This window comes from Ursus arctos, unplaced genomic scaffold, assembly GCF_023065955.2.
Source record: "Ursus arctos isolate Adak ecotype North America unplaced genomic scaffold, UrsArc2.0 scaffold_1, whole genome shotgun sequence".
Classification (NCBI taxonomy): domain Eukaryota; kingdom Metazoa; phylum Chordata; class Mammalia; order Carnivora; family Ursidae; genus Ursus; species Ursus arctos.
The window spans coordinates 56186520-56208665 of record NW_026622763.1 but is presented as its reverse complement, the minus strand read 5'-3'; the positions used below and the strand labels follow the sequence as shown (position 1 = coordinate 56208665).

The 22146-nt window shown below is 34.7% G+C and overlaps 1 protein-coding gene across 15 annotated transcripts in view; it reads right to left on the bottom strand.

The window, feature by feature from the left end:
• The window catches only part of AGPS (alkylglycerone phosphate synthase), a 203268-nt gene that overhangs the window by 6147 nt on the left and 174975 nt on the right, over window positions 1–22146 (bottom strand). For 14 of the 15 annotated variants that reach the window (XM_048214157.2, XM_044381449.3, XM_026492470.4 and 11 more), the window contains 3 exons: window positions 18168–18257; window positions 13268–13367; window positions 11044–11101 (listed from right to left, as the gene is read on the bottom strand). In XM_048214157.2, coding sequence (XP_048070114.1) covers window positions 11044–11101; window positions 13268–13367; window positions 18168–18257 — 248 coding nt within the window. The remainder of the gene's footprint in view (window positions 1–11043; window positions 11102–13267; window positions 13368–18167; window positions 18258–22146) is intronic. The other variant, XM_026492469.4, reaches the window with a different exon arrangement.

Below are 22146 nucleotides of genomic sequence, written 5' to 3'. Positions count from 1 at the left end.
TAAGAAAAAAATGTGTTTATGAAACTTTTATTTGCATTTTATTTTCATATTACTTTTAAATAAATTTACATGTTCCCAAATAATGGTTATTTTCTTTCTATTGTTTTTCCAGAATTAAGACTTTTTTAGGCACTAAATAAATACCTAATCCATTTTAAACTTAATCTTCTACTTTTATACATTGTATAATGTCCCCCTTCTCTGTTTCTAGCTCTTGCTAATTTGAGAATAATGAAGTAATATGATGATCCACAGCATGAATTATCTTTTTAAGGGCACCCTTTAAAAAAAAATAACCTTTTCTAAGTAGAACTTTTATAAGAAAGGATATGCACTTAATCTGTAAAAAAATTTTGACATGTTAACTTGCTTTAGCATTTAAAGCAATATGCTAATTTATCTGTGGCAAAATGGATAAATCTTTTAAATTTACAGATAGGCTTATTTGTAGTTAGTACTCTGCAAACGTATTATTATAATAATTGAATTCAAATGGTCATTTTCCACAAATGTTCATTAATGATCCAAAGTCATCAACAGTGATTTAATTGGCCAACTGAAATGGAAACCTTCTTTCATTAAAGTATTCAGCCTGTCATTCTAAAATGCGATCTCATTTATCAGGCGGCAGTGATACACTGTAGCATCTGCCATTTGGAACCTTAAATACCATTTCCGGCTCAACTCAAACCATCTTTGTGTCCAGTTCTCCAGGAAACTATCGAATTGTCATTAAAATTACAGCATGGTATCTTAAGCGAAATATTTCTGCTTGACTTCTAGAAATAAAAAAGTTTGCTTGTATTAAGATGGGGAAAAATGAGATACAGCAGGAAAAAACTCTTAAATTCAAAAAGAAAACAAAAAAACTGTCTAAAAGAGCTCTAAAACTGGAAGCCAAACAAAACAAATTCTTATTCATGCAATCTCTACCACCAAAAAGATGTTGACCTGGTCTTCCTACTATCTCCCTTGCACAACTCATCACAATGCTTTAGGCTTGGTTTTGCCATCTTCAAAGATATTAGAATCTATGAAGTCTTTCACCTCAAGTAGCTTATGATTTTAAGCACTCAAAAAAGTTGTAAATCAGTTATTTTCAGATTTGCTCCAACGGATTAAAAAAAAAAAAGCAACTACTTTGTGAGTGATAGAAGTTGCATTATTATAAGCTACGCACACTGAGGCAGCTCAAGAGAGAGGGGTGAAGAGCAGTCAATGCTAGTCTCCACTGTTATCTGTAATATAGTTTCACTGAATGTGTCCTGTGGTTATGGATGTAATTGTCCTGAAAAGACTGCAAACAACTGCTCCAACAAGATGGAGCACATTAGAACCTCAGCAGGATGCCCAACAGCTAGCTTGTCTGTCTGGTTTTACACCTCTAGTAATAATGCAATTCCACAAGGAGCTGAACCATCGTCTGAGAAGCCACCCAACAGCCATTGCATATTTAATGAAGTTGCTCACCAAGCGCTGGAAAACAGAAGGTGCTTGGAGTGCATCATTAGTTCTGTCAGAAGGATAATTTACACATCTATCTTGTCAAATTTTCTATGGTTTATACTTTTACAATAATCAATCTAACATACATTTGATTAGTGAACTAGAAAGTAAAAAAAAAAAAGGCAGTACAGGCAAAATGGCTGTGGCCCCTCATAAACATATTTAATGAAAGAATTTAACCCCTTGATGGCAGAGGTCTGAGCGCTTCTTCCTTCAGTGATAATAACAGATTTTGAACTGAGGTCAGAAATCATGGCCTATATAATTGAAGTGACCAGGAAGCTTTTTAGTTTTGCTTAACAATTTAAGGCAGCTACACTGTAGGATAAGTGTACAGACAGAAAACACAGTTTAAGTAAAAATGCTCAGCCTTTCAAGCCTTTAAGACGATTAGTAGAAATAATCTTCATAAAATGCTAAAGAACCTTTGGTGGCTATCTCAGATGAATCAATAAATCAAAAACAATAACAACAAAATACCAAAGACCGTAATCTCAAAGAGAGATCACACTTCAAAGTAGAAGACTTTTATTCTAGAGCTAAACAACAACACTAATAATATCCTTCGTACAATCCTTATTTGCACTGCAAGGCATTTAGAAATTAGCTGACTGTACTGGTCTGGATACGTGTAACACACGTGTGCACAAATACATGCATGTTTAAACACATGTAGAACTCATTTCAGAAATGGAAGAAATGACACTCTGTCCTTTATGTAGCATGCCATATTGGAGGAGGGGAGAATGGATAAGAATAGCAAATAATAGGCAGCCGAAGACTATTTCAGCATCCCTTGTGTATATTCACACAAATTATTCATGACAAGACATATATACATTCTTACCACATGAAGCTTATGCCTCTTTCTGAACCTGGATTATCTGACGTGGGATATTCATGACTATGGACTCAACTACATTCTTTTGACTTATGATTTTCCAGAAGTATAAACCTAGTCTGAGAGCTAACACTAGAGCTACAAAAAGCCAAGACAGGGACCTTGTACTCCACAATTCACAGTTATCCTAAATATATGATACCCAAAGTCTTAAGCTGGGTATTTAAGAGTCTTAGATATATTTTTAAAGATATAAAAACTTGGGTGCCGGGGTGGCTCAGTTGGTTAAGCGTCTGCCTTCAGCTCAGATCATGATCTCAGGGTCCTGGGATTGAGCCCCGCATCGGGCTCCCTGCTCAGCAGGGAGTCTGCTTGTCCCTCTCCCTCTACCCCTCCCCCACCTCGTTTTCTCTCTCTCTCTCAAAAAAAATAAAATAAATAAAATCTTTTAAAAAAAGATACAAAATTATAGACCAGCTAAATGCTGAACATTATCACAACTAATGGGAAAATTCTTTTTCCACTTAAATTAAAAATGGAATTTACCTATCAGTGGTTTCAGTGGTCGCAATTTTGCCCTCCAACGTACATGTAGTAATGTCTACAGACATTTTTGGTTGTCCTAACTGGGCTGATGTTACCAGCATTGAAAAGGACAGAAGCCAGGGATGCTGCTAAACATCTTAGAATGCACAGAATGCACAGAACGGTCTCCAGAACAAAGAATTATCTGGACCAAAATGTCAGCAGTGCCAAAATGAAATCCTAGACTATGTGCTTCCAAGGGGCTATGTCTTAGAAGCCCAAACAATTTCCATAAGGGCAACATACTTCCACTGCTACAACCAACTGGATTAGTAGCAAATGGTTTATTGCCATTTGCAAGGTGAACTTGCTCTAAATTTGAGGCTACTGACCAAACTGAGAGAAATTCTGGAGAAAGTGATAGACGGAAGTTACATCTGAGAACATCAATGGCACTGATGACTACTGCTACTTCATTTTAAAAGTTAACTCCTAAAAACTTGAATTCAATATCTACTGAAAAAAACTTGTAGGTCATTTCTTGCACCATTTTTCTAGCCAGTGGGTGAATATATATATATGAATATATATATATATATATATTCAATATATATATATATATTCAATAAAGCTTCACAGCACTATCCCTCTTATGATAGAAATGTTCTTTATCTGCACTATTCAGCATCATAGCCCCTACCCACATGTGGATATTAGCATTTGAAATGTAGCTAGTGCAAGTGAGGAAATGAATTTTTAGTTTCATTTCATTTTATTTTTTTAAAGATTTTATTTATTGGGGCACCTGGGTGGCTCAGTCGTTAAGCGTCTGCCTTCGGCTCAGGTCATGATCCCAGCGTTCTGGGATCGAGGCCTGCATCGGGCTCCCTGCTCAGCAGAAAGCCTACTTCTCCCTCTCCCACTCCCCCTGCTTGTGTTCCTCTTCTGCTGCCTCTCTTTCTGTCAAATTAATAAATAAAATCTTTAAAAAAAAAAAAAAGATTTTATTTATTATTTATTTGAGAGACAGAGAGAGAGAGAGAACACAAGCAACAGGGAGAGGAAGAGGGAGAGGGAGAAGCAGGCTCCCAGCTGAGCAAGGAGCGCCACTCGGGGCTTGATCCCAGGACCCCAGGATCATGACGTGAGCTGAAGGCAGACACTCAACTGACTAAGCCACCCAGGCACCCTGTGAATTTTTTATTTTAATTATCATTTTTTTAAGACAGAGAGGTGAAGGAGGGGCAGAGGGAGAGAGAATCTTAAGCAGACTCTACACCCAGTGCACAGCCTGACATGGAGCTCGATCTTACTACCCTGAGATCATGACCTGAGCCGAAATCAAGAGTTGGATGCTTAATGGACTGAGCCACCCAAGCGCCCCTAATTTTAATTAATTTTAATTGATTTAAATTTAAATAGCCACAAGTAGCCTAGTAGGTTTTGTATTAGACAACACATAACAACATTTAAAAAAATTTTTAACTAAAGTCACTTTTGATAGATTCACATCTGAAAATATCTATAGGGATTTTTTTCTGTTATACATTTTCTAAATTTAAAATCTATTAACATATAGTGTATTATTAGTTTCAGAGGTAGAGTTTAGTGATTCATCAGTTGCACATAATGCCCAGTACTCATTACATCACGTGCCCTCCTTAATACCCATCATCCAGTTACCCCATCCCACCCCCCCCCTCCACCAGCAACCCTGTTTGTTTCCTGTAGTTAAGATCCCTTACGGTTTATCTCCCTCTCTGATTTCATCTTTTTTTTTTATTTTTCCTTTCCTTCCCTTATGTTCATCCGTTTTTTTTCTTAAATTCCACAGATGAGTGAAGTCATATTATGTCTTTCTCCGACTGCCTTATTTTGCTTAGCATAATCCCCTCTAGTTCCATCGGTGTCATTGCAAATGGTAAGAATTTTTTTTTTGATGGCTGAGTAATATCCCACTTTACACACACACACACACACACACACACACACACACACCACACCACACATCTTTATCCATTCATCTGCCGAGGGACATCTGGGCTCTTTTCATATTTTGGCTATTGTGGACACTGCTGCTAAAACATTGGGGTGCACGTGCCCCTTCAAATCACTATGTTTGTATCCTTTGGGTAAAAACCTAGTAGTGCAATTGCTGGGTCATAGGGTAGCTCTATTTTTAACTTTTTGAGGAACCTCCATACTGTTTTCCAGAGTGGCTGTACCAAAATGCATTCCTACCAACAGTGTAAGAGGGTCCCCTTTCTCTGCATCCTCACCAACATCTGTTGTTTCCTGAGCTGTTAACTTTAGCCATTCTGACTGGTGTGGGGTGGTATCTCATTTGATTTGTATGTCCCTGATGCTGACTGATGTTGAGCATTTTGAAAATATTAACTGTTAGCTAACCACATGAAACTACGAAAGTTAATTATTTTCTAACAATCTAATAATGTAGTACAGGCATTCTCAGACTAGCGAACATCTTACTTAGAAGAGTCTTGGATATAAAATTGCTGGGAAGGGAAAGTTCTCTTTAGAGGTCCAAAGAGAAGCGTTAGTATCTAAGCCACCTATTCTATGATGGTGATACACCTGAGGGCATAAGCTACAACAGGTAGCTTCTGTAATTGCATACGTGGAAAGGCACAGGGATCAATACATTCTTTACAACAGATTTTCTGTCAGTTCTCAAATCTGTTTATCCTATGATATAGCTGTAATAATTAAATGTTCAGTGAAATTATGGGTTAAATTGGTTTTTACTGTCTGGTCTTGAAATCTATTTACAACATTTCTTCAGTGGAAAAATATTATAATCAACTAATAAGTTTTGTGAGAAAAAGCCAGTCACAAAGAAGAAACCAAAGGAAAAAAAATTAAAGTACAAAACAAACTCTCTGCTATATTATGGTAATCTGATATTCAGTATTGGAAAGGCTATACTCATCTGGTAGGCATCAAAAGATCAAAATCACAACCAGGATACTGACATTGATATAGTCAAGATACAGAACAATTCCATCACCACAAGGATCCCTGTGTTGTCTGCTTTACAGTGACCTCTTCCCCACAACCGACTCCTGGAAATTGTTAATCTGTTCTCTATTTCTATAATTCGGTCATTTCAAAAATTTCCTAGAAACAGAATCACACTGTATGTAATCTTTGGGGATTGGCTTTTTTTACTCATCATAATTCCCTGGAAAGTCATCCAAGTTGTTGCATGCACTTATAGTTGGTTCCTTCTTATTGCTGAGGAGTTGACCATGGTATGGATGTAACAACCACTAGCTGAAGGACATCTAGGCTATTTCCAGTTTGGGACTATTACACGTAAAGCTGCCCTGAATACTCATGCACAGGTTTTTGTGTGAGTGTAAGTTTTTAATTCTCTGGTATTCAATTCTCTGGTATACACAAGAGTGTAACTGTTGCGTTAAATGGTAGTTTCATGTTTGATTTTATAAAAAAAACTGCCAAAGTGTCTACAGAGTGGCTGCACCACTTTGCATTCCCCTCCAGCAATGTATTATTGATCTAATTTCTTCATATCCTCACCAGCATTTTTTAATTTTAGCTCTCTGATAGGTGTGTAGTGATTTCCCTTGTGGCTTTAATTTGCATTTTCTTAATAGCTAATGATGTTGAGCCTCTTTTCATGTGATTATTTACCATCTGTATATCCTCTTCAGTGAAATGATTCTTCAGCTCTTTCGCCCACTTTCTAATTGGATTGTTTGCACCTTACTCTTGAGTTTTGAGAATTCTTTATATATTACAGACATAGGCCTTTGTTGGACATGCGATTTGCACGTATTTTCTACTTCTCCATAGCTTATCTTTTCATCTACTTATCAGAGTCCTTTGCAGACCAAATGTTTTTAATTTTAATTAGATCCAATTTATCAACTTTTCCTTTAATGGATTGTACTTCTGGTGACCAGCCTAAGAACTCTTTGCCTAACTCTAGACCCTGAAGATTTTTCCTAGTTTCTTCTAAAAGTTTTATTATTTTATGTTTTACATTTAAATCCATAATCAATTTTGAGTTAATTTTGGTATAAGATGTTGAAATTTAGGTCAAGATTCTTTTTGGTGTGGGGGGCTTATGGATGTCCACTTACTACAGCACTGTTTGTTGAAAAACTATATCCCCCCCCACTGGACTGCTTCTGTATTGTTGTCAAAATCAGTTGGACATACTTATGGGAGTTTTCTATTCCCTTCCACTGACGATGTTTCTCTCTCTCCTCCAACAGCACAGTCCTGATTTTACTAGAGCTATAATATAAAGTTTTGAAACCAAGTAGATAAATTCCTATGACTTAATCTTCTTTTTCGTAATTGTTTCAGGTATCTAGTTCCTTTGTCTTGCCATATAAATTTTAGAATAATCTTTTCTATGTCTACTAAAAATTTTGCTGAAATTTTAATAGGAATCGCATTTAACAAATAAATAAATAAATCTGGAAATGACCGTCTTCACTCTGCCGAGTTTTCAACCAATCCATGAACACGGTCTCTCCACTTATTTAGGTCTCCTTTGATTTTTTTTTCATCAACATACTATAATTCTCGGAATACTGATCCTGTAAATATTTTGTTGGATTTATGCCTAAGTATGTACAAATCTTATTAGATTTATGTTCACTTCATTTTCTTTGAAGCAACTGGAAATGGTATTGTGTTTTAAATTTCGGTTTCTCTAGGTTTGTTCTTAATATTAGAAATGTCATTGATTTTTGTGTGTACTCTTAAATTCTGCAATCTTGCTGATCTTGATTTTATAGATTCTTTGCGATTTTCTACATAGGCAATTATGGCATCTACTAACAGTAAGAATTTTATTTCTTCCTTTCCAATATATATGTCTTTTATTTCACACTATCGTTTTAACAAAGGGCTTCAAAGCCAATCTTTTGCTGCTTCTTTTGAGTAGTCTCTTTTTTAAAGTTTCTGATACTACTGGATTCTGTTAAGACCACAAAAAAAACAAAAAACAAAAACAAAAACAACAACAAAAAAAACAACCTTGGAGCCGCTGTCCCACAATTATTCTCTAGCAATAGGAAATAATTTTGGCTAGGTAAAGACACCAATATTTAAACTAAGACTGGTTTTTTTTAATCAAAGAATTGTACTTCCTGACAAGGACTTAGGTATAATTTTAGCCAATGAACAACTTAAAAACTTAAGTCATAAATTGAAATTGAGTACATGGCTGATACAAACTCTTTAAACTGACCAGCTCGTCAGTTACAAAAACAAGCAGTATGAAGATTAAGTTAAGCAGGCTTTGTATTTCCTATAGCCTCCAGTTCCAGACTACATCTGTTTTCTTTGATACACAAAACCAGAGTTAAAATAGCTCCATTTATCACAGCATGATTGTAGGCAGACAAACCAGCCTGTCTGTTTCCAGATAGCGAAAGCAACTGTTATTAATCACAATTACAGGCCAAACCCTCTAAGAGAAATTGCATCAATATTCTCCCAACCCACAACCCTTCTACTCTCGAATCAAAAATGGTACTGAGAATGTCAAGACACTGCCTGAAGGTCAGTAAATAAAGATGACACTTTGAGGTCAACTAGTTTTAGGTTCAGGATGCAAATTAAGGAAAATCTTTCCTTCACATAAAAAGAAGTGATCTCTCAAAAGCTCTGTCATTAGTTAAGTTTAGCAGGACAATTAAACCCATTCTACTTCAAACTTACATAGAAAGGTTTCTGTTTTATGAAACTATACTGAACAGCACAGGATATTTGACATTTACAAATTAGATGATTAACTTTAAGTAGGAGGCATTTATGAAAATAGACATTTTTGTATAGCATATTTTGTAGCCAAGAGTGTGAAGGAAATTTCTCTTTCATATAGATTATAATAGAACTTCCTATAGAATGAGACCAACTGCAGGTTACAACTGAAAATATGTTAGGACAATCGTTGTATCATATCCCTTAAATGTATGAATGTATCCACATAAACTGTAACCCTTTCTTCAATGGTTAAGAATATAAACCGGAGTTTCCATTTGGAGTTGTCTATTGCTATTTTTTTAAGCCTTTTTTTTTTTAAGCACCTACTATATGCAAGGCACCTTAGATGCTTTACATACATTATCACATGTAATTCTTTTAATAATATACAAGATAGGTACTATTATTCCTATTTTGCAGAAGAGAACACCAGCTCAGAGAAGTTATTTTCCTAAGGGCACACAGCTAGTTAAGTGCAAGAGCCAGGAGTCAAATACAGATTTGATTCCAAAGTCTATGTTCTTTCCCCTCTATTTACAAGCCTCTTGACCTTTTATTTGCTTTAAGACAAAGTTTGAATGGAACCTTACATACATAATGCATCTATGGAAAAACACTAAAATGGCTGCTGTTATGCAGTTGTAGAGAAATGCACATTATTTTATCCTGCTTTTCTACTAAATAACTGGCTCTGCTAATACACTTTCTCAGAAATATTATGGAATAAACTGAGCCTTTTCATGATTAAACATGACCCTATAATCCGACAAGGCCTGACCATTAAATGTTTGAAGCTAAGTTAACAATGAGACTATAGCCATTTTAATATGAAAGATTCAGAGCTGTTTGAGAATTTGCAAAACTGACCCAAATTCTGTAAGCACTTGGGCACTCATCCACTCACTTAACATATTCATTGAGCATCTACTACATAGAAGAGCCAGTAGTCACTGTTCTAGGTACTGGCAAACACAGTGATGAACAAGATAAAGTCAGTAACCTCATTGAACTTACTCAAATTAGAAACACAGAAACTAAACAAGAGAACAGGGAAGATACCTCTAAGAAGGTGACATTTTTATCAGAGAACTAAATGATGGGGAAAGTGAGCCATGAAAATATCTGGCAGAAAAACAAGAGAAAGAAAGAACATCAGAAAAAGAAGAAACAACAAAGACCTTGCAGGGGAAAGGGGGTTGGTAGGTCCGAAAAATAGCAAGAAAGGCAATGCTAGTAGAGTAAAAAAGTAGTAAGAGATGTGGATGGAGAGATAGACACATGTATATCCTTGAAGGTCCTGATAAGGAGTTTGGATTTTATTTTGAGTATGAGGAGAAAACACTGAGTTTTGGAAAAAGATTATTCTGGCAGCAACAGAAATGAGAGTAGGGGAGAAAGAGTGGAAGTAGACAGACCAGTTAAGATGCTACTGCAGCAGTCTCACCAGGAAGAAATAGTGACTTGAACTAGAATGTCGTGGTGGTGATGTTTTCTGGTAGTTGAGAATCATCAGCATGTCTTTAAGTCCTAGGACTGAGGTAATCACCAATGGAGTGAACACAGAACAAACCGGCTCAGGGCGGAGTCCTGGAGGACACTCCAATATTTAGTAGTTTAGAAGAGGGCAAGCTGGCAACGGGAGCATCTTCATTTTACCAGCACATATGAATATACTTTGTATTTAGGCTTACCTAGTTACTTTTTCTAAGCACTGGAAGAAACCAGGGAGTTTAGAGTTTTTTCTATGCAGTTGTAATTTCTGAGCACACAAAAAATAAAAATACGAGAAATATGATAGAAATAAAAGATTTCTATTTAAATGAGGCAGAATCTCTTAATAAATTAATATGCAATCAAACCTAGCTACATTCAAGTTCAAGCCAATTTATTCTAAAAATAAATCATTTCATCAAACTTGGGAATCTTTAACAAATAAAGACTTATAGGCCTAGAACCTGAAAAGGCACATAAATTACAGAAGGTTTATTGTAATATGATCTGACCTATATTTTTGTTACCTGATACTGACAATGTGTTAAAAACCTACAATCAGGAAGTATAAAAACAACCAGAAAGTCAAAGTGATTTACGTGCAAGAGCTGAGAAACTGAAATGTCTATGATGCGGAAATCAAAATGTTGACTCATTTCTGTTTTAACATCTAAGGCACGGCAAGTAATTAACTTAGTGTCTAAATTAGAGAAACAGAGGTTTTATACTTGAAAAGAAAAACAGTAATGTTTAATATTTCTTCTGTTGGTTACTACCACAACCTAGGCTACCTCAATGACAGACATACAAACTCTCAAGAAATATCAGGTGCCTCAAATTGCATACTGTTGTGGCTCTCCCCAGCACTTTATCAAACCAATTATTTTTAACAGTAGGAATATTAGAAATTCTACCTCCGTGATGATGCGACAGGCTCCCTCCATTAGCAAGGATTTCTTCTCTAGCTGCTGCCTGTATTTGGAAACAACACAACAAATAGTTGCTACTTAGGATTCACTTTGAAGTGAAAGAGTAAGACCCAGCTCCCAAAGGAGGCACATAATTCCTGGGTTAAATAACAAACTAGAAGCCTAATTTTCCTTTCTCTTGGTTAACTACATTTAAGAAACAATTAAATATGCAGCCTAGCTTTATATGTTTTTTTCCAGTGAATGGTCACATGTTTACAATAGTCACTTCAAGATTCTAGAAAAGAAAAAGAAGACAAAATGATCAACTCAGCAGCACTACATTGTTAATAATAATAAAATGTTTTGTGAAGACAGTCAAGTCCTACTCTGAAGTAAACATGTCACTATACCAACAAGTGTTAGTAACTAACATTTATTTTAACTGCTTATTTTAACATTTAACTGCTTATTTTAGGTCTACAAAAGTACACTAAGCAATTCACCTGTAGTAATTCATTTATTTTCCACTATAGCCTTATGGAATAATTACAATTATCCGTATTTCACAAAGAAAATGAGGCTTAGATGGTTAAATTACTCGCCAAATGTCATAAACTGGGCATCAGATTCAAAAATTACTTGCAAAGCTATCAGAGATCAACTAGAAGAGCCCTTATAGAGAATATTTCTTAGGTCAATGTCCTGGGTCAAATTATTGTCAGACCTATGGACATTTAAAAAAAACCCTTGTTTTCTCCTCCTAACGTTTGGCCCTGGTTAATCTCCTTATAGAGCACTAAGGTTAGAAAAATAAACACTTAAAGCAAAATAGAGAATGACTGAGGTGCAGAGTGAAAAAAAGGGAACAGAAGTAGAATTATATTCAATTCATGAGTATATACCAGCCAGGAGGTGAAATATCTATAGTGCCTAGAAGCTCTCAAAAATTATTCAGGTGTGTATAAACTATCAGGAGTTAGGCCAGGGTAGAAGAGGGCCCAGGCAGGACAGACGGACCACATCTCATTGCAAAGTAACTTGTATGAACTCTCATCACTTAGGATTTAGCGTTTTTCAAATGAATCCAAAAAATGCTAGCATTATATCCTCTAACAAATTATTTTAAATATTATTTTAAATTTAGTAAATTATTACATTAATTAAACAAATAATTTTAAATAAAGCAATAACTGCTTGAAATTAGTAGTGCTTAGAGAATGGCAGTTTGGATTGGGGAAAAAGGAGTAAGTTCACTCTTGTAGTAGCACAGGGACAGGGCCTTTGAGGAGCCAGAGGACAACCAAAACACTGAAAGGCTAACCTAATGGAAAAGTACTCAAACTTTTGAGGGTGATAAATATGTTCATTATTTTGATTGGGCGATATTTTCATAAGTGTAAACATATGTAAAACTCATCAAATTGTACACTCCAAATATGTGCAGTTCCCTGTATTTCCATTATACTTCAAAAAAGCTGTTAAAAAAAAAAAAAAAAAAAAAGGAGGCATAGGAGGGAGCCAACCAAACCCTGTTATGGTTTGAGTCTAAAAGCATGCCACTGAAAAATCACTGCATGGTGCTACCTTTGGCAGGCATGAAATAACATTAAGACACTAGGTTTTAAACACTAGCCCACCTGAGGTTTTAACAAACCCAGTCTCCTCCCAGTTTCTCCATAGTCTAGTCTGTCTCTTCAACTCTAGGCATACTTATAATGAAAATTGGAATCTTAAGGCCATTCAAAAAATGTTAACAGAAACTGGCAGCAAATGAACCTCAATGGCCTATGTATAGCTATAGGAAACAGAAAATTATAAACTTAGAATGAGGACATTACAGCAACACACACCAAGAACATTAGGGTTGCTGACCTCAACTGTAGCCACCATCGGCAAATGGGTGAATTGCCGAAGTGATATCAAGGATTCCTACAGTCCTATTTAATTTAATCAGGTCTTACATACTGTAAATAGCAACCAAAGAATCACAAGCTACGGAATATTAATTTCAGAATATTAATTCTAATATCTCTAGAGAATATTATTAATTTTAGACTCACAATTCAGTATACAACTCAGTGCACCAAATATGCTTCTCATTTCTATGAACTACCAACCAGGTAAGCCACTGATTAAAGAGACTCAAACTAAAATTCATAAACTGATAGGAAAGTTTATTTGAATTAATAAAAGAATGTAAAGAGTACACTCATATATGTAAAATTACCTCAGTCTGTTCAAACACAGTCAGTGGGTCACTTATTCCCCTGTAGTTAAAGGCAAAGTAGAAATAGATACATGCCCCTGCATCATAAGTCTGCGTCACCCTAAAAAACAAACAGACAATCCCCGCAAGGCTTTAAGTTAAGTGAAATCAGATTTAACATCTAGAAACGTAAAGGTAAAATCATTTAGATTTGCTTAAGCCATAATCTCATTCTCTACCCAGACTCTTAACTCCATGGAAGGAATGGAGATTGGCTGGATGAAGGAAATACAGGGACTATTTGTACTGTTTTTAACAACTTTTTTTGGTTAAGTCTGGGTTATTACCCAAAGCGTTTAAAAAATTAAAAACAATGCAAATATTTCTCCAATTGCCCTGAAATAAACAAAAGCCCCACCTCCTCAAAAGAGACTGCTTTGGCTTGGTTTGGTTACAAAGTATAGCGAAGTTAAAGTAGTCCCCAGTCTAGATGGAATTTGGTAATCCATTATAAGCCTTCTAAACTTCCTCAAAGTCAACAGAAATAGGCATGAGAACTTACACCTCAGAAACAAGAGAAATGTCCAAATACCAAAAATGATCAGGCTGGGTTAAATATAGCATCTTCACATTAATAATTATTAAGAACTTTGGAAACAAATGGAATGATCAGATCAAATGCAGTGACATGGCTTTAAAATACTGTCTCTGAAGGTTTTACACTCTGGGCCCCATATGTGCACATGTTGTATGTGTGTTTGCAAAAGATACCAAGCACATTAGATTACTAAATCATATATATGATATATATCTGGGCTCTCAAATGCAATTAGGTGAAGCATTTAAAAGAGGGCTAAGATAATCATAGTCAGATCTGTGAGTGCAATTTACAGAGGTTCCTACAAAGAATTTAATTTAACAGAAGGAGCAAATACAGAGGAAATACTCTTTTTACTACAACAATACAAACAGAATCTAATCTAAAATTTTAATGGCCTTTTAGGCCAAATGTTAGGTGCCTCAGAACAGAAGAAATGAACTGTTTAACAATGCTACTGTCAATTTGCCAGCTGTGTGCTTCTTCTAGTGTTAATTCACACTCATAAAAAAGATCCCTTGAATGTTTACATTTTAAGTACCAGATTTACAAAGTTTAAGAAAAACTGGAGAACCATTTTAACTATGAGGGCACTATCATTTAGGAATAACTAAATTTAAATAAATTGAAAGGATACCTGAGTGAAATGAGTTTATAGCAATTAGTAAAATATTTATCATTTGTATTTGAATATCAATATATAGAAAATGCAACTAAATATTAATAGAGCACTGCTACCTTCCAACAGATCTAGGACTTATACCACAGAGTTCAGTTTTCAATAGATAAACAGGCTTCTAAAAGTCATAACAAAGTTTCATTATCAGTAACTCAAAGACAAAGTAAAAATAATAAACATTTTTTGGAAAACTTCAGTTTGGATCTACTTCAGAAACTGACCCAGATCTACACCTTTTAATAGACCAATTCTATCATTTAAGATACTTAAACACCAACCTCGTCCAAAATCATCTGGACAAGTGATAGCATGCCTGCCAAAGTCATTATATTAGTCTTTAATTTCTAAAAAAATTTGTGGAGTTCTTTTCTTACGTTAGACTCACTGGCCAGGAATTCCTTCCCATAAAATTTCTTCAGAAAATTTAGGGTTAGAATTTCTATTCCAGTACACAAAGTACATTTTAACAGAAATGAAATAAATGAACTCAATAAAGGCACCCTACAGCTAGTTATTTGCCTTGGGATCTTTGATTTCAATGAGAGCTATAATTATTTCAAGTTAATTTTAGAATAACTTTTTAAAAAACTAGTTTAAAAAATGTATCTCATACATTCAACATTTACATCCAACACACAATAATCTCCTTGGCCACACTATTCAGCAGCTCGAATCAAACTGAACTAAAATCAAACTCTGGTTAAATGTTAGTTTTATCAAGTACGAGATGTAAGAACTATATTTAAAACTACTTACCAAAACCATTCAAATAACTAGACTGCACATTCTAAATTTTGGTTTTATAAAATGATCACGGAAGCTGAGCATATAAGCTTTAATCAGACAATCATTCTTAAAAAAAAAGCTACTTAATAAATGACATGTGTCAAATTCAGTTTATCTACCTACAATACATAATAAAGAAACTTAGTTAGGCCTTATGAGTTCCTTCTGAAGAACCAATACTTGTGCTATTCTGGTAGGTGTCCTGAGGCAGAATATTTTACTTCCCAATAACTTTCAGTAAGTAATGGTTTGTCACAATGATATTCTCATAATGGAAAGGGAGAAGTCTAGAGAGATAAATAGGGAGGTGGGGGAGAAGGAGGAAGAGGGGATAAAATCTATTAAGTCGCTATTTGATAAAACAAAGGAATAAAAAAATTCTCAACTACAAAAAAAAATAGATTCCATTATTTAAAATGTTTCAAATTTTACTGGTAACAAATGACTTTTGGATTATTAGGCCTGATTTGCTTTCTGTATAATATTAAGAGGCCCGATAGACCAGACTATCAAAAGAACTGGGCATCAATTTGGGTTCATAATATAAATGAACACAAAATTTTTTCTTACACTTTAAAATAAAAGACTTACTTCAAAAGATACTTCCAAATTAAATAAGAGAGAAAGAAAGAACGAAAGAAGGAACATGTACATTCTTACACATTTATTTGGAAAAGTTCTCTCCAAGATTAGTCACTAGGCCACCAGTAGGTTTACCAAGTTATAAGCTTTTTATTGCACAAAACAAAGCCCCTATTTTCCTTTCCTTTAGATATATCAAATGACCAGTCAATAATCTCTAAATCCACATTTCTAGCTTTTATGTTCTTGGATCCAACCCCGAATATACTTGTTCTAAAACATGTTAATACATAGGTTCAGTAGTTCCTGAAATGGTCTTCAAACCCGGACTCTCTCTCCCACACAGAAGCAAAAAACACAATTTCGAGTAGATCCTTCTAGTTGACATGAACATTTAATGAATGTATAAGAAAGATGCTTTCCTCAGCTCTCATGTTAGAATTTTGCTTTCTTACCCCAGCAGAAGCACAAAAATTTAGCAAAAGGTATCTGTCCCAATGGGGGGCAATAAGTAGAACTAAAAAACACAATCTGGTAGTAGGGAAGTATAAGATAAGGATACAAAAGATAGAAAAAAGAAAAAAATCAGAAGAGATAGCAGTCTGAAGAGTATAGAAATATTTCTAGTCTTGCAAAGCAAATATATGCAAATTATCATGCTGTATTAAAATATCAAAGAGGACTTAACAATTGGATGCCTTCATGAAGATTTGTCATTGGAGAAGAAAAACAATACCCAAATTTCCCTCATTAGCACTAGTATAGGTTGTCTACCTCAAGTTTCATGTAATGATCTCACAATACAATGGCATTCATATAGAGATGCTTTCACATTTCAGACTCACAAGCTTCATCAAGTAGATGGTATTACCATTGCCTTACTAATGATAAACTTAGAGCTCAAAGAGATTGAATTACTAATAAACAGCAGAATAGTGCCTTCAACCGTCAGACACATTGCAGTGTTACAAAACAAAGAGACTGAAAAAGTAAGCAGGAAGTTGCCATGGCCATACAGTCGGCCAGCCTGGGCCTGGTTCTTGGGCTGGAATAGGCCCAGCTTTGCCTTCCCAGGCTGAGATTAAGTGATTCCAGGCAAATGAGAACAAGCATCACGAATAGAAATATACAGAAATGGTGTTTTGGTGAAGCATATCTGTTGTTTTAGAGTCCCGCATCAGGGGCACTTAACAATAAAGATATTACATTATTTCTCAAATTACCTAACTTATAATTTTGCTTCTATTGTAATTTTTTTGTTTATATCTATAATAAATATTAAGTTATATTCTTGAAAACCACACACACAGAGAGAAAAAAGGAGAGGCAGTTATGTAACTAGAATGTTTCATAAATTTTAAAGTGCTAGATTACTACTGTTATCATTTACTTTAAGGATCCCCTCTACATAATCTCCCCTAATTTCCCTTTATTCTTCATTTCAATTAATTCTATAACTTTATAGGTGAGTCAAATGCTTGATTCAATCTTGATACATTTAATCTGGTGATTTATACAGGTCTTTCAATAAGAAAAGATTGAATACAAAGTGCCCCTTCTCAAGAAAACCTCCTTTTGGACTGCTATTTAACAAAAAGGACAAGACCTTCAGTTATCTGCCCAGTATGGAAGATACCAGCCACATTGGTGTTTTAAATTTAAGTTATTTGAAATTAAATAAAGTTCCACAGTCCCATTTCAACAGCTCCACAACCACATGTGGCTTGTGGCTACCGTAATAGCCAGGTCAGATAAGAACATTTCCAATTGCTGTAGAAAGATCTATTGAAAGCAAGAGTTAATCTTCATTTGGATATTTTGCTCCACTGATTCCTTTATTCTATGCCCATTCATTTAATCAATAACTAATAAAGTGGTTAAAAGTGTTTTGTCTATTGAAGAAAAAGCTATGTTGACTGTGTATTAAAATATACTTTCTTGAATATATATGTGATTTATAGTTTCAGTGAATGAAGAGGGAGTCCTTTACTTATTCCAGGAGCTCCAAGGTTTGGCTCTGCACTGTCATGCTGTCCCAGTAGTGTAGAAGGCTCACTTACGGAAAGGTATTCTACCCCTAAAGGGTTGAGGACTGCTCTAAAATCCTAGTGGCACAATCCTAAGAAGGTAGCAAAAGGGAAGTTTAGGAAAACTTGATAAATGGAATAGACTGAAGACATCCCTCAGTTGGCAAACCACATTTTTCCATTAATTAAAAAACGTGGAGTTTTTTTTCAGGATAAGTAGTACAAGAGCAACAAAAACAAAAAACTCACCTGCAGGTAGAAAGAGGAGCAAACTGAACACCCTTCTCTTTACATTCCCTTGTTATTCGTTCTTTTACATTTCTACAGAGATCCACAACCCTAGAAAACATCATTGAACACAATATGAAGTTTTAAAATAAATTACAAAAATTTGAATAAATGCTAATTTATCTGTCATCCATCCATTCATAAATTCAAAGGAGCAAAGTTCTTTCTTTTTTTGCCACAGGAAAGACAGAAGTCAGAAGAGCATACTCAAGCCTCCTGAAGGTGGTTTCTTATATTTAGGCAAACCCAATTTCAAAGTAAATTTAATTACAAGATAGTAAAAGCTTTTAAAAAAAGCCATAACGAACATGTTGATGAAAATTCAATTCTGGGTTTATAGGAATACCAATCTGTGCCCATGTGATGTTTCCCTTAATATAAAAATAATCAATAATCATGTTATACTCAAATGTCCAATAGCCTATTGTCAAGCACTGAGCTAAAATGTAGTTCATCAAAGACTTACTGGACATGAACTATGTGTAAAGCTATAATAGACTTAGATATTAAAAGCCAATGAGGGGCGCCTGGGTGGCACAGCGGTTAAGCGTCTGCCTCTGGCTCAGGGCGTGATCCCAGCGTTATGGGATCGAGCCCCACATCAGGCTCCTCTGCTATGAGCCTGCTTCTTCCTCTCCCACTCCCCCTGGTTGTGTTCCCTCTCTCGCTGGCTGTCTCTATCTCTGTCAAATAAATAACTAAAATCTTAAAAAAAAAAAAAAAAGCCAATGAAAGCAGACAGGTAAGAAACAAAGGGAAGAGGGGATTGATAATATTTAGCAATATTAATCTTTTTTTCTATATTTTAAATAAACTTTTAATATGAAATAGTTTTAGATATAAAAAAGTCACAAAAACAGTACAAAGAGTTGCTCTTTCCCTAGTTTCCTCTATTGCTAACATATTAACCATGACAGATTTGTCAAAACTAAGAAACTGACTTGAGAACATCACCATTAACTAACACACAGACTATATCCATATTTCACCAAATTACATTTAGACTACAAAATACTGCTGTTTTAAAATATGAAGGCATCTGATTTCTTTTGTTGTTTAGTTTTTGATATAATTTTTAAGGTCCTATTTTGGACTGGAGGAGGTTTAATGGTGACGTATTCATATTTTGGAACCATGCTCAGGAAAAAGTTCTGAAATAGAAAACAGATGTCAATCAAAGCTTCTAGGGTGGAGATCTAGGGACAAAAGATTTGACTGACAAAAGATTAATCTATTTTTTAATGTGAGCTGTATATTTTGTTATTACTATATATTCCATTTCTTTTGGAAAATAAAACTCCTAGGGGACAAATAAGCCATCTTATTCTCCAAAAAACATTCTGGCTACATACAGACACTGACTCTGTGTTTTAAACCTTGGTCTGTTTAGAATCAGGAGAACAGAAAAGATAACAAAGAGACTCAAAAGGCTGGCCATCTCTAGTCTAAAGACTGATTTGACCGTGTGAGAACCAATTTGATAAAAACAGTACCATTTACATGGATTATGCTTTATAAAACACATTAAAGTTACTTATATTTCCAGTAAGAACAAAGAATATATGCTAAAATATAAATACAGAATTTCAGTATTTTATTAGCTATTGTATTAGCATGTCAAATTTTCTTTTTTTAATATAATATCTGCAAGTTTTAGAAATTCTGATTTTACAAAACAGTGCTCTTAAGTTAAATTCTGCTTAATTCTATGAGAGTTGCAGGCAAACATGATTTATCAAGGTTATCTATGCCTCATTTATGGAATGATAAGGATGCATGTTTTTAAAATACCTCTTGTAAAAGTATTTGGATTATTGGAATTTATTGTGTCTTTATTTTGAAAATCCAACTTATAAAACAAACACTTTAAATATAAATAAAACCTACTAAGCTTTAAGAGCTACAGGGGTTAATGAAGATTATAAATTTATAAACAAGTTCTCTATCATGACTCTAGAAAATAGAATTTAAGTGTTACATAACAACAATAATAATCTACAGTAATAATGAGGAGAAGATGGGACAAAGAACATGACTGAATGGTTAAAACCTTTAATGGGATACTTTCCAGAAATGATTTGTACAGAGGGAGTGCTGAAAGCATTCTTTCATAGAACTTGTACAGGGGCGCCTGGGTGGCACAGCGGTTAAGCGTCTGCCTTTGGCTCAGGGCGTGATCCCAGCATTATGGGATCGAGCCCCACATCAGGCTCCTCTGCTATGAGCCTGCTTCTTCCTCTCCCACTTCCCCTGATTGTGTTCCCTCTCTCGCTGGCTGTCTCTATCTCTGTCAAATAAATAAATAAAAAAACTTAAAAAAAAAAAAAAAGAACTTGTACAAAGTTCAGTCCATTTGGACCAATCATTCTATGGGAGAGAAAATTAACTGTGTATACTTTTAAATTCTTACCTGACCTATTAGCAAATTTAACCCTGTTGACAATTTCCTGCTTGAAAAAAATTTCCCCGGGCTTCTCTCATATCACTGGTTTTCCTCCAAATCTTCTAGATATTATTCTCTTTTGCTAGCTCTTGTTTGTATACTCATCCCTTAAATTTCAGGATTCCCTGGAATTCCTTCTTGGGCCCTCTTTTTTTTTTTCCCCTTCATCTATATTATCTACAAGGGTTTGTATCTACTCCCTTGGTTTTAATCACAAGTCTCATGCTAGTGTCTCCAAAATCTTTAAACCTCCAACTCAGACCTTTAAGACAGCTATTTTTATAGGCTGCATTCTTACACCATTCCAGAATTCACTCATAAGACTCTATGCAGAATATTCACTGAGCACTTAACAGGTACTGTCATTTTGCTAGGGCCACGGAGAAATACACAAAAACTAGTAAGACCAATAATCTCTTAAGAGACTTATGCATGAAAAGTCCTAGCAACCTAATATTGAGTGAGAGTTGAAGACTCTGATCCCATGGGTTTCTGCTAAACATGGTCTTAAAGAAAAAGCAAGTTGCTAAATGGGCAACAAGTAAATTTATGTCAGGAATGTAGCTGCTTTCCATTAATTTTATTTATGAAAACTTCAGCTGACGTTGTTTTAAATGAAAACAAACCAAATATATAACCCTGTATAAAACAGATATTATCAGTGAGTCAAATAAATACATAAAAATACACAAGAAAATTTAAAAAGTGAAGATAGTACGTGATTAGCTTCCACAGCTGCAAGATAAAAAGACAAATGGCAATCATCAATTAATAGTAATTGATGAGGAAATTCATAATGCTGAAGAAGTTAATACTATACTAACCTACCTTCCTCAGCAAGGAAAAGTATAAAAGACTAAAATGGTCTTTGAGACAACTATGAACAGCTATCAAATGATATTTGCTGTTCAAAAGTTCAGATGTCAATAAGTTGATTTTTTTTTTTATTTACAAGATTTATCCCCTTGTTAAAACATAGCATCAAAAATTGTGAGTAACAGATTGGTACTATACATTTGATTACTGTTTTACAATGCATGGAATAGCCATACACCAAAAGCTATAACCCATAGTAGATAAAGAATGAATGCAGAAAAGTAAGCAGTTTTCTGGGGGAGGGGAGAAAAGAGGTTAGGGTAGAACAAAAATGTTAAAATATGTAATATCTAATAAGTGGATTCATGGGGATTTATTATATCTTATTTACTTTATTGAAGATTTAAAATAATTTGTAGATTCTATAAAGAAAAAGTAAAATGTAAGTCATATTCAAATGAAAATATACTAAGAGTCTTCTTAAGAATTTTTATTACTGAGTTAACTCAAAAGCCCATTTTTAACAAAACCACTTCACATTTGCTCATCACTTTTTATTATCAATTCCCTAACCAATATCTGTATGTATGTGTGTGTAATGCAAAAAAAGAAGTTGTACATAATATCTTAAGCTGGATTTCTTTTAGAAATCACTGAAATACAAGTTGAAATCTTACTTAA